We start from the raw sequence: 13,480 nt of genomic DNA, 5'->3' as shown, positions 1-13,480 counted from the left end.
TTACAAACAGGAGCCCCCAGTTTATTTCATGTGGACTCTGGGGGTGGAACTCAGGTCCTGGGGTTTTCAAGGCAATCACTTTAACAACATACACTCCCTTCCCCTAGCTCCCTTCCCCTTTCCCCTTTCTTTCTCTTCCTGCTCCTCCCACCACCCTTTTTATTAGACAGCATCTCCTTACACAGCCCAGGCTGGGCTTGTACTGGCAATTCTGCTGCTGTTCCTTCCCAACACTGGGATTGCAGGTCTATACTACTATACTGGACAAAATGATAAATCTTTTTTTTTTTTTCTTCTCAGGCTTTTTCTGTGTAGCTTTGGAGCCTGTCCTGGAACGCGCTCTATAGACTGGGCTGGCCTTGAACTCACAGAGATCTGTCTGCCTCTGCCTCCCAAGTGCTGAGATTAGAGATGTGCACCACCACCGCCTGGCCAAAATGATAATTCTAATGCCTACTTTGTAATGGAGGAAGCTGAGGCCTGAGATGTGGATGACTACAAGTCATCACACCAGAAAAAAAGGCACTAGCTTCCCCAGCCCACCCAGGGATAAAGAGATTTCATTATACCTGCCTTCCATGGTATATTTGGGCTTAAATGATGATCACTCAGAGACACAAAATCCTATCTTAAAACATTGTTCTGAGTATTCTAATTAACAGAATGTTTTTAGCAGGCTTTCTCTCTGCATCTGGCTTTCTGCTTTTTCATTTCTAGTGACTGATTTATTTTCTCTTATTGCAGATTCTGTTGTCTTTGGATTTATCAGTATCTCTGGATGGGAGGAGCTAGCTCACTGAGATAACTGGTATTGATACAGCTCAAAGGTCTTTACAGACAAAGTATTCTTAAGGAAAAAAATGTGGTAACTCTGGTGGTACATTGGATAGCTGTTCAGTTTTATTAGGTTCTTTATTTTCTGAACATATGAAAATAGAAAATAATGGTTATTTTTGATCTCCAGCCTGGAAAACATGTTTGGCTAATAGATAATAATATACGGCCAAAGACACATCTATCAGTTGAGCTGAAACATGAACTAACTGGAGCATGGATTGCAAAATGTAAGTTCCCTATGTCTTTGTGAATAGAAATGACTCAAGGCCCAGAGACAATGCTCCCTGGGGCTGAGTTCTCATTCTTCTCTGGTCAGTTCGCAGATACTGAGCCTCCATCTCAGCATCCCACGCAAACAGTTTCTTCTTTTTCCTGAAGCTGGACTCCTAGTATAATACACAGACCTCTGGATAATCAAATGGAATTGTGAATTCTATTTGTATCTTTGCTGTGTACCAGCTGAATGAAGCTGGTGACCTCTGCAAGCCTCCAGTAACTGAGTATTCAAAGGAATAAGAATAAAGACGACATAACAATAAAACTGTGGCCCCCACCCTCCTAGAAATGTTGGGAGAAAACCATACCAATGCTAGTACTCCACGAGTCTATGAGGTCATTGTGTAGATATAACGTTAAGCGGCAAGTTCAGCTTGACACATAGCATGAAGACAGTTTTCACTGTCTTCAAACAAGGGGTTTGTATCTCTGAAAACTTAGAAGATAGTCTTAATTCACTTGTTCTTTGACCATCTTAGGCTTGGCAGAACTAGCGTGTGACGGGTGTTATTTGTGGGGTGGGGGTTGAGGGGATATGGTGAAACAGGATATTGCCTTGTAGCCCCATCTGGCCTAGAACTCATGATCTTTTCCCTTAGCCCCTGAGTGTTGGTCTTATAGTCTGGTGCTACAGGTGTGGTTCCCCTAACAACAGGGGCATATCCCTTTTCACCACAGGGCATGATCTTTATCAGGCCTTTTTGTACCTGGTCTTTAGTTTTTATCATGATGCACTGCCTTAGATAACATTCATTTTCATGGAGATAGCTCTTCTACTTGTTTTTTGTTTGCTTGTGGGTTTGTTCATGATTTTGTGTGCAGGTGCTCTTCAAGGCCAGAGAGGTTGCATCCTCTGGATCTGGAGTGACAGTCAGTTGTGAACCACTGACCTGGATGCTCAGCAATAAACTCAGGTCCTCTGAAAGAGCTGTGAGTACTCCAAACCACTGAGCCACCTCTCCAGCCCCCCTCACCCCAGAGGGCAATTTCTAGAAGTTCAAGGAGCCTAACCTTCTTATGGAAAACATTCACTTGAGAATACTAAGCCAGTAGTCTACTTCTGGCCTGTCCATTACTGTCTAAGAGTTTCTTTCCCTTTCTTTAGACAAGCTCTAGACATTTCCTAGGCTGCTTCCAAACTTCTGGGCTCAACGATGACTCTGCATCAGCCTTCGCAATAGGTAGGACAGCATGTATACCACCATGCCTTCCTTTTCATTTTTAATAAATGCTTGCAGCCCCCATTTGATCTCAATACCCCACTTAAGCGCTCATCTCACTTAAGATGAGTATTTCTTCTGCTTGGTTATCTTCCAAGATAAGAGTTGATGCTTAGTGAGTCTGTCTAGCCTTGTTAGTCTCATGCATATTTCTGTGTTTATGTGTATACGTGCGTACATGTATATGTGTGCATGTGTCTATGTGTATGTTATCTTCCAGAGTTGATGCTTGGTGAGTCTGTCTAGCCTTGATAGTCTCATGCATATTCCTATGTTTATATGTATGCATGTGTACACATATGTGTGTGCATTTGTCTATGTGTATGTGTATGCATGTGCCTGTGCTGGAGTCTGCTTGGGAGTAGAATAGTGGAGGTTTCCCCCCACCCTTTGCTCCTTGGCAGGGGGCATGGGTCTAAAAACTGTGGTCTACCTGATTACTGTTGGTTGTAGCTTTCTAGGGATGACATTGCTAAACATCAACAGGAAAATCTATGCCTCTGGAAGGAAGTTGTTTGTAATCGGAAAGTTGCTTGTTCGTTCCTGACCGCCCAGACCCAATATAATTACACAGAAGCTGTATTATTTAAAATACTGCTTGGCCAATAGCTAAAGTGTATTTCTAGCTAGCTCTTCTATCTTAAATTAAGCCATTTCCATTATTTTATATTTTACCATGAGGCTTGTGGTTTACTGACAAGGTTCTGATTCATCTGTCTCCTGCAGCACACTCTCTGACTCCACCTACCCTCTCTCTACATCTTTGTTTGGATTTCTGGCTTTACTCTGTTAAGCTACTGGCTGAAGCAGCTTCTTTATTAATCAATGGTAATAAAACACATTCACATCATACATCACCTCCCACCTCAGTCATTGCCTGTGTTTGACAGGCTATCCATTTAGTTTGAAACCTGAGTCCCCATTCACAAAATCTCCCTAAAGCCATTGACGACCTCTCTGACTGGATTCTCTGCCAGCCGATCCCTGACTGTCAGCTTCCAGATGCTTCACACAGACCCACAAAGCTCTTTTTTTCTTTGGCTTTCTAGACATCAGCCCGGAATTCTGTATTTCTAAAAGCCTCTTTATAAGTGAACATTTCGAGGTTTCTGAAAAAGATACTAATGGAATCTCTGAACATTGCTCAGGCTGGTCACCAGCTCCAGGCTTTCATAATCCCAAGACTTCAGCCTTTCAGGTGCGTAGCATCATACCAGATTTATAATGCGGGTGTTTCTTTATTTTCACATTTTATTCCCACATTAGGTGGATGAAGGCCATATCAGCAATGAACTGCACGAGTCTGCGCTACTTCAGAAAACAACAGTGTTTCCATCGTCTCATTGCAAGTCTGGATTGTCACAGTCCACTGTTTCAGAGACTGTGCTTTCCTGGCAGGAGCAGGTGTGGGACAGCCCATGGAAAACTCAAGGCTCCCTCCAGGGTGCTAGAAAATCCTCATGATGATGGAAAACTAGCTATGGGAGACACTGAAACTTTCTAAATAGAGCCTGGATGCCATAGTCCTGAAGTTGGTACACAGAGGATGGAGGTATTCAGAGGATGGAGGTACATGGAGGATGGAGGTACACGGAGGATGGAGGTACATGGAGGATGGACGTACACGGAGGATGGAGGTACAGGAAGGACGGAGGTACATGGAGGACGGAGGTACACGGAGGATGGAGGTACAGGGAGGATGGAGGTACACGGAGGATGGAGGTACACGGAGGATGGAGGTACACGGAGGATGGAGGTACACGGAGGATGGAGGTACACGGAGGACGGAGGTACACGGAGGACGGAGGTACTCAGAGGATGGAGGTACAGGAAGGACGGAGGTACATGGAGGATGGAGGTCATGGAGGATGGAGGTACACGGAGGATGGAGGTACACGGAGGACGGAGGTACACGGAGGACGGAGGTACATGAAGGACGGAGGTACTCAGAGGATGGAGGTACACGGAGGATGGAGGTACACGGAGGATGGAGGTACACGGAGGACGGAGGTACACGGAGGACGGAGGTACACGGAGGACGGAGGTACACGGAGGATGGAGGTACACGGAGGATGGAGGTACACGGAGGACGGAGGTACACGGAGGACGGAGGTACTCGGAGGATGGAGGTACATGGAGGATGGAGGTACACGGAGGACGGAGGTACACGGAGAACGGAGGTACACGGAGGATGGAGGTACACGGAGGATCGAGGTACACGGAGGATGGAGGTACACGGAGGACGGAGGTACAGGAAGGACGGAGGTACATGGAGGACAGAGGTACTCAGAGGATGGAGGTACTCGGAGGATGGAGGTACACGGAGGATGGAGGTACACAGCTTTAGACATGAGTGGATCTTCTCTTCTATGATGTGGACTTCATGTTCAATTACTTCTCACTGCTACAGAAAGGCCCTGATTTCCCAGGCACTTCATGGATTAAGCAAAGGCATGTAGGGGCTGGCAGGAAAGCCCAGTGGTTAAGAGCATTTCCTGCTCTTCTAAAGGACTGGACTTCAGTTGCCAACACCCATGATGAACTGCTCACAACTGCCTGTAACTCCAGCTCTCTCTCTTCTGACCTCCACAGGTGAGTACATACCACAAATTTAAAAAATAAAGTAAATCTTTAAAAAGACCAAGCGCGTGTGCGCGCGCGCGCACGCACGCACGCACGCACACACACACACACACACTGAGGGCTCTGATTTCTGACTTCCTTTCTGTTCAGTAGGTTCCTGGGTGCTTCTCAAACTTCCAATTTGAACAGCTAGTTTGACATCTGGCTAGATGCAGTGAGACTCAGATGTTTTCAAATATGTATCAGGGTTGAAAAGGATTTCCCAATACAGAGATGTGGCGAGTGAAGAGCTGCCACCACGTGCCTAGGAAACAGTAAACAAAGTTTACAGGAGAGAAGCAGCTCCTGATCAGAGTGAGACAAGCCTAGGAAGCTAGCAGTCTCCAGTGTCTGCCTGCGAGAAGCAGGGCCTGTGGGTCAGGGTGCTGGAAGCTGTGGCCTGACCAGAGAAGGTAAAGAAAGATCAGCCTTGGGTGCTGGGAAGATGGCTCAGGACCTAAGAGCATTGATAGACCCTCCTGCTGAGGACCTGAGTTCAGGTTCCAGCACCCACATGGTGGCTCACAGTCACCTGCAACTCCATGATCTCTTCTGGCCTCCAGAAGGACACACACATACGTGTAAAGTAAAATAAACATTGTGCGTGTGTGTGTGTTTGTGTGTGTGTTGTGAAACCTGTTATCCCTCACTGGGGAGATGCATACAGGGAAAACTAGGAGTTCAAAACAAAAACAAACAGAGAAAACAAACAATGACGACACAGAGAGAGAAAGAGAGAGAGAAGAGAGAGAGAGAGAGAGAGAGAGAGAGAGAGAGAGAGAGAGAGAGAGAGAGAGAAAGAGAGAGAGAGGAAGAGAGAGAGGAAGAGAGAGAGAGAGAGAGAGAGAGAGAGAGAGAGAGAGAGAGAGAGAGAGAGAGAGAGAGAGAGAGAGAGAAAGGGAAGAAGGGAGGGGGCGGGGGGGGGCAAGAACAAAAGGAATCTGAAGTGGCGTTTTATAGTTGGTGCGCACCTGTAATTCCAGTATCTGGGAGTTCAGGGCTAGCTAAGGCTAGAGGAGATCCTGCCTATAAATAGCAAATAAATGAATCTTAAGAAGTGAGCAGAATGTGGGTGTTGGCTAGCTCGAAGATCTCTCTTCTGGCTTCCGGAACGGCAGCAGGAGCTGGGCGTGAAAAGAGAGCACAGGACACCTCCGCTGCCTGGTAGGAGGGTGAGACGACTTTGGAGTAACCCAGGGCGGGGGCGCACCCCCCTCCCGCAGTCCGACTAGTTGGGGAGGCGGCTGGGCGTCTCCCAACCGCCCAGGGCTGGGCTCCGGGGGATCCGCGCCCTGCTCTGCCCGGCTCCTCCTCCGGGGCGTCCCCGGCTGTGGGCCAATGGGCGGCGGGCGGCTCGGAGCGGGAAGCCGAGCGCAGGGGGCCCAGCCCTCCCAGGCGCGGGGGCCCGCAGCGCCAGGTCCGCGCCCTGGAGTTGGCGCCGGGTTCCCGCGCGGTCCTTGCGAGCCCTCTGTGTGGCCAGAGTACAGCGCCCGGCAGATAGCGCACCCGAAGATGCAGGATGGCTGCGCAAACGCCCGCCAGCCTCTCCAACCGCACCACGGGCTCCACCTGCCTGCACCCGCTCAGTCAGCTCCTTGGCATCCCGCTAGACCAGGTAACAGCGTCCCACCCACGACCCCGATCCTCGGGCTGGGGAGAGGAATGCTCCCGGGTTCCGCTCAGCCCAGCCCACAGGTGCGAGGGCTTCTTTTCGAGTTGGTCGCTTTTTATGTGTGAAAGCTATCCTTTCACCTAAACAGGCAAGTTGGACTGAAGTTAAGTTTTGGTCTGTGATCGAAACTTCAGTGGTGTGATTCACGAATCCAGCACTTTCCCACCAGTGTACTTAGATCTTCGTGATTTTAAATTTAGGCGATCCTATCTATGTTCAGAATTAAGTCTGATCGAGTTGGGCGTGGTGGCTCACGCCTCTAATCCACGTTCACCAGAGCCTGGGGCAGGAAAATTGCTGCGTGTTGCTGTCTACTTTCTAGGTGACTGAGTGAGACGCCCCATCCCAAAACAAAACCAAACAACGACAAAAAGTAAAAAACCCGACTAACCAGGTGTGTAGGTATCTAGTATAGCATTTGGTGGTGACTTGTATGTTGAGACAGCACCTGGCTCTATAGCCCAGACTTCCTTGACACTCTGTAGTTCAGACTGGCAGCCAACTCTATATTTTGCCCAGGCTGCGCTAGAACTTGGGGCGATCCTCTTGTCTCTTGTTGTGATGCCTGTCAGACCAAGAGGGTCTTTGCTATTCAGTCTTCATTCATACCTGCTGTGAGAAGCCTATGAGTCGGGCGGGTTCTTGGGAGGAGAGGGGTTGGTTGCGGGGAAATATTTTGAACTGTTCAGGAATTGTCTGCTACATTACAGTTAAAATTGGCAACAGTAACCTGGTAAGAAATCTTGCAAAGACAGCCGGGGCTGCAGCTCAGTGGTAGAGCTTGTGGTGTCCGAGATGGTCTGGATGCTGCCCCAGTACAGGGGGAAAAAATCTTTCTGAGGTGCATGCAGTCTTGCTTACTTCCTTTTGGCGCCTCAGGCTTGTGTAAAACGCCTGTGGATAAAAATGGACTTGGATAGGGCATGTTGGAATAAGACTCCTGCTTTCCCTACTATTTTATTTCTGCTAAAATTTCCTCGTTTCTTTTTCCCCCCTTTGCTGGATATTGTGGTGCATGCTTGTATTTCCATACATGGGAGACTGAGGCAGGAAGATTGCTTCTCTTAAATGGAACCTCAGCCATTTGTATCAGGCTTTGAGACTTAGCAGCTTCAAGTTGGAGACCAGTCTAGGCCTCGTGGAGAGCACCAAGTCAGCCTGGGCTACATAGTAAAACCCTGGCCCAAAAATGCAAAAAGAAAAAAAATTTCCATTTCCTTAGATCTGTTTCCTTTCTTTGTTTTCACACTAGAGATGCCTGTACCTGCTGCCCCTCCATTTGCAGTTCTTGGGCAATGGTGAAGTTGGACCTGGCCTTTGCATTACTATAGAGCCACCCTTATCGTCAGGTTCTGCCTGTGCCTTCTCCAGCTGCAAAACTCTGAGAATCAGGAACTTGGTAGAAGCCTCAGATGTTAAGTCAATTTCTCTTTACTTGGGGAGCCAAAGGGATCCAGGCAGGCAGGCAGTCACAAAAAAACAAATCTTTCACTTGGAAACTAAATTTAATTGTTGCAAAATTTCCATAGGATGAGTTCATTTTGCATTGACTGCTCTAGTTCCTACCAGAATCTATTGTAGTTGCATTTTCTGTTTTACAATAATCTATTTACAATAATAGAAAATAATTTCTATTTATTTCCCCCTTTTGTATAGAAATAATGGACTGGTGAAGTACTAAGGCAAATTGAGAGGGCAGGTCCTAATGTGTTATTAAGCTTATAGCTGCATCCTCCTGCATCCCCAAGCTCTATAGAGTTTTGGTAAAAGTTACTCTGGTTTTTAGAAGAGATTTATTTTATTAACTTAAAATGTATGTGTGTGCATCTACACATATGTGCACATGCAGGCCCCTGGTGGATATGTGTACACAAGAACAGGTGCCCACTGAGGTCAAGAGGTCTTGGATCCCCTGGAGCCGGAGTTAAAAGCCACTGTGAGCTGTGGATGTGGGTGTTGGTAACTAACCTGGAGAAGAACATTACAGATATGAATGATTTTAGTTCAAACCACAAAAGAACTCAGATCGTCATGGGATGAATGGGAAGTCATAAGGAAAACTTGGCATCTCTGAGATCTTGGGTCAGCCTGCCCAGCAGGGTCAGTCTGAGCAACTTGGTGGAAGAAGTGCCCCTCATGTGACACCTCAAATCACTTGTTTTCAGCCTGGGGGAAAAATCCCACATCATAACTAATATAATTCAGGACCAAGCTGTGGCCGCGGGTTTGTCTTTGAAGCCTTTCCCCAGTGTCTTAAGATTTCATATCCCGTTCATGCCTTCTAATCAATCACATTCCTTTGATTGTCTTCAATCCTGGCTTTCCCGCCTCAAGAAGTTTATCATTGAGGCTGGAGAGATGGCCGAGCAGTTGAGAGTGCTTGCCACCCTTCCAGAGAACCTGAATTTGGTTTCCTTCACTCCCACCGTAATTCCAGCCCCGGGGATCCATGCGTGCATTTGCACACACACAGGTACACACACATACATATAAGACACACACATACATAAATCCAAAGAGAGTAAGACTTAAAAGTATATTGTCTGCAAAGCTATCCTCTGTGTCCTGGCTTATGGAGGAACTGTTGCTGCTCATCCGATGATCCTATTTACCTGTTCTTGGGGGCAATACATCCTAAAGCTTGTGCCCAGTCACGTCTATGATAGACATCTTTAGCCTTTCTTACAGCTTTTTTTCTTTCTTTTTCATTCTTTCTCTCTCTCTCTCTCTCTCTCTCTCTCTCTCTCTCTCTCTCTCTTTCTTTCTTTCTTTCTTTCTTTCTTTCAAATAGGGACTCCTGAAGCTGTTAAATGTAAACTCTTAATGACAGACAGATAGAGCACTGCAATTCAAATGATGTATAGGAAATGGGAATGACTCAGAGCTTCCACAGCGTGGATAGGTTTGCTGAAACTGTACTGTGAGGTCCAGAGAGATAGCTCAGTGGGTTAAAAGGCACTTAAGGCTAGTCTAGTCTGTTGACTTGGGTTTAGTCCTAGGGACCCATGTGGTGAGATGAGAAAGCCTACTTCTGCAAGATGTCCTCTGACCTCAGCATGTGCATAACATAAATTATGTGTATATATACATATATATATAATATTTGTGGTATATCTGTTTTAAATTCTACAGGAGTCAGTATATGGTATATATATGTGTGTGTATATATGTATATCATACATTATATATATATATATCCCCAAAGACTAAACCTGCATTTTTAAATGAGACTTGTCTATGTGGACTTGGAATTATCTAGACACTAACCTTCAGTTACTCAGGATAAATTAGGCAAGAAATTCCCCTGTCCATTTGCAGGGAATAAAGAATGGAGGCTGAGGGCTCATGTTCTCTGCAGAGAGTTTTGTCTGGAGTGTGACATGATTAACTCTAAACTGAACTGCAGCCTCCATGATTACAAGGCAAGGCTGACGCAGCCTCCTGGAAACCGGAGTTCTGACATTATCATTCGGTTGGTGTTTCCCCATACTTTGTGTGTTTTTATCAAGGGCCAGTTCAGCCTTAGACCGTAATGCCTTGTCCACCCACCTACCTTTCTTTCTTCCTTCCTTCTTTCCCTTTCCTCCTCCCTCTCCCTTTCTCTCAATTTATCATCTACTGAAAAAGAGACAGACTAGAATAAGAATCCAGGAAATGATTCTGATGTTAAAGTACCCAGGGTTTAGGAGTTTAACATAGGTCTGTGATCCCGTTTAAAAGAGAACTCATGGGAATGGAGAGGTGGCTCAGTCGTTAAGAGCATCTGCCACTCTAGAAGAGAACCTAGACTTGGTTCCAGCACCTATACAGTGGCCCGCAACCATCTGTAACTCCAGTTCCAGGGTAACCCGACTTCTTCTGACCTCTGAGAGCACTGGGCATGCATGTGCTATACATACGTACATGCAGACAAAGCACTCATATGCACAAAAATGGATCTTAATTTCCTTTTGAACGTGCACGTGTGAAGGCCAGCCTTGGAGATCCGGCACTAGACTAAGGGTGACACAGCAGAAGGGTGTGACGCTGAGATCTGTGACCTCAGGTTTCCTTGAGCTTTTGGTCACCTGGCTGAAGTCCTTGGTTACGCATGGAAAACCCAGGTTCTGTTCTTATCTAAATCTTGCCCTGCGTTAGAAGCTCGGCTCACATTCCACAGCCGTTGTTAAATACATTAAATATTTATTTAATCCTGTTAGTACCAGGTACTTGGCTGTGTGGTGACTTGAAGTCAAGGTCCGCACTGTCGAAGTGTGCGCGCAGCGGCAGAGGAGAGGACCACACAAGTAAACAGGTGGTGCATACTACAGAGTTCGTAGCTGGCACCTCAGGAAGCAGAAAGAGAAGTGCAGGACATATTTGACTCCTGTTCAATTTACTGTATACACACAAGACCCTGGGTGAAAGTCACCTTATACTGTGACTTTGCTGGGTTTGCAAACTTGATTTCAAACTCAAGTTTTTTCATGGTTTCGGATTTTGTCCTAGTTCCTGGGGGAATTTTAGATGCCCAGGAAGGGTCTGTTGCTTATAGCAGTAGATACCACTGTTGGTAATTATTAATTAAAGTTCTATGCAAAGAACAAGTTTTGATTTTGTGATTTTTGGCCTCAGGGATTAAACTCGGGACCTTGAAAACTGCCAAGGAGGTGTTCCCAGCCCAAGATGCTTGTTTGTTTGTTTGTTTATTTTGAGATAGTAGTTCTGGCTGTCCTGGAACTTGCTTTGTAGTCCAGGTTGCCCTTGAACTCACAGAGATCTGCTGGCCTCTGTTTCCTGAGTGCTGGGATTAAAGGTGTGTGCCACCGTGCCTGGCTTGGAACCTTGCTTTTAAAGGGGACAAGAGGTTGGCCTTTTGGAAGAAGGGACTTTATTCTAACACCGCCATTATCTGTACAGTCTCCAGACTGTGACCTGAGTTTGCTACAGCTCACCTCAGCTCAGGAAGGGTGTGAGCACCCATTAGGACACAGAGCATCAGTCAAGAGAGTCCCCCACCCCCAGATCCCCTCCTCTCCATCCCTCTTCTTTCCCTCCTTCTTGCTTCTTCTTTGGCTTCAGTCAGTTTTGCAAAGTCAAACCTCTTCCCTGTTCGTATTCTTGTCATTGTTGGATGTCATAAATGATCGGGTTACAAGAGATTAATCTATTAGACCACAGACGACAAGAGTCAAGTTTCTGTTGGCTCCCGAGGTTTTCCAGAGTCATGGGAAGAGCTGATTCAAGCAAGAGTGAAGTGATGCTGACCCTAAACGTTCATTTTGGGTAAGGCAGGATGTGTTTTCAGAGTGCCATCTCCTTAGCGCTTGTTAGCAATGACCCATCTAAGCCAGGCGTGGTGGCTCACGTCTGTAACTTCAGCAGTTAGAGGCTAAGGCAGGAGGGCTTCTGGGATGTGCAAGTCCATCTGGTTTATAGAGTGTGTCCAAGGGGAGACACTGAATGGTTAAAGTGTAAAAGGATGGTCATATTGCAATGATACAGGAGGTCGTTGCTGAAGGAGGCAAGGATGCAGGGTGCAGCGGGGCTTTGAGGATGGGCGAAGGTCTAGAGCAGTGGTTCTCAGCTTTCCTATTGCTGCAATCCTTTTCGCACAATTCCTCATGTTGTGGTGACGCCCAACTATAAAATTATTTTCTTGCTACTTCGTAACGGTAATTTTGCTACTGTTATGGATCATAATGTAATTATCTGATAGGTAGAATATCTGATATACGACCCCTGTGGAGGGGTTGTTCTACCCCCAAAGAGATGGTGACCCGAAGGTTGAGTCCCATTGATTTAGAGCGCTTATTAAGGGGGTGTATTATTTACTTTTCTCATCTCGGTGACTGGATACTAAATACTTGAAAAGAAGCAACTTGTGAGAGGAAAGACATGTTTTGGCCCATGATGTGAAGGTATAGTCTGTTGTGATGGGAAAAGTACAGTGAAGGGAGAGGCCTGTGGAAGCATTGGGTACTGAGTGTCATGGTGGGGGAAGCAGGTGATGGAAGAGACCTGTGGAAGCAGAACTCACGGTGGTTGATTCTTCACATTCACAGGGCTTGGGAAAGCAAAGAGAGAACAGGAAGTGGCGCCAGACTATCAACTTCAGGACCTCCCATTCAGCATCCCATTTTCTCTAGTAAAACCTCACCTTCCCAAGATTTCAAACCAGTGCCCCCTGCTAAGGACCAAGCATTCACACCTAAGAGCCTGTGGGAACACGACACTTCCAAATCATAACTGGGGGATTGGAGAAAGAGTTTAATTTAGTGGACTACTACATAAAATCAACTCACTGGAGATTAAGTGTTCAGTTGTTTACTGTGTGTGTGTGCACACGCCCACACTCACTGGCATATACATGTCTGTGTGTGGGGACCAGAGCACAGCCTCCAGTGTCATCCTCTGGGTTCCATATACCTCCCTGAGACAGGGCCTTTCGCTGGCTTAGAGGTCACCGTTTAGGCTAGACTGGCTGACTAGCGAGTCTAGGAATCCTCCCATCTCTACATCATCAAGGCTGTACTTAATAAATGTGCTACCGCACCAAGAATGTTTACATGGCTGCTGGGAATCAAATTCAGGTCCTAATGATTGTAAGGGATGTGCTTTACTGACGGAGCCCATCCCTCTGGCCATCCATCTTTCAGAGCGTGAATCTCACGTTTGCATCTCTGTCAACAGCTCTTTCCAGGAGCAGTGTTTTCAGAGAAGGCTGTGGCAAAGTTAAGCAGGGGTGCTGAAGGATGCTGGCAAGTGGGTAAAAGTGCTAACAGAGAGAAGGGAGCTGTAAAGGGGAGGGACTCCAAGGATCAGGTGCAGAGCAAGCTCCAGCTGGGGGCTGGGCTTCTTGAGTGGAAGGTTT

General features: G+C 46.7%; 1 protein-coding gene across 1 annotated transcript in view; it reads left to right on the top strand.

Moving 5' to 3' along the window:
* Positions 1-6,283: 6,283 nt before the first annotated feature.
* Positions 6,284-13,480, top strand: part of Mboat1 (membrane bound glycerophospholipid O-acyltransferase 1) — a 107,403-nt gene continuing 100,206 nt past the window's right edge. The window contains exon 1 of the mRNA XM_075969978.1: positions 6,284-6,570. Within this exon, the coding sequence (XP_075826093.1) occupies positions 6,475-6,570 (96 nt within the window). The 5' untranslated portion in view covers positions 6,284-6,474. The remainder of the gene's footprint in view (positions 6,571-13,480) is intronic.

The sequence above is a fragment of the Microtus pennsylvanicus genome, chromosome 4 (genome assembly GCF_037038515.1).
Source record: "Microtus pennsylvanicus isolate mMicPen1 chromosome 4, mMicPen1.hap1, whole genome shotgun sequence".
Taxonomy (NCBI): Eukaryota; Metazoa; Chordata; class Mammalia; order Rodentia; family Cricetidae; genus Microtus; species Microtus pennsylvanicus.
This window is presented reverse-complemented; position numbering and strand designations above follow the sequence as displayed.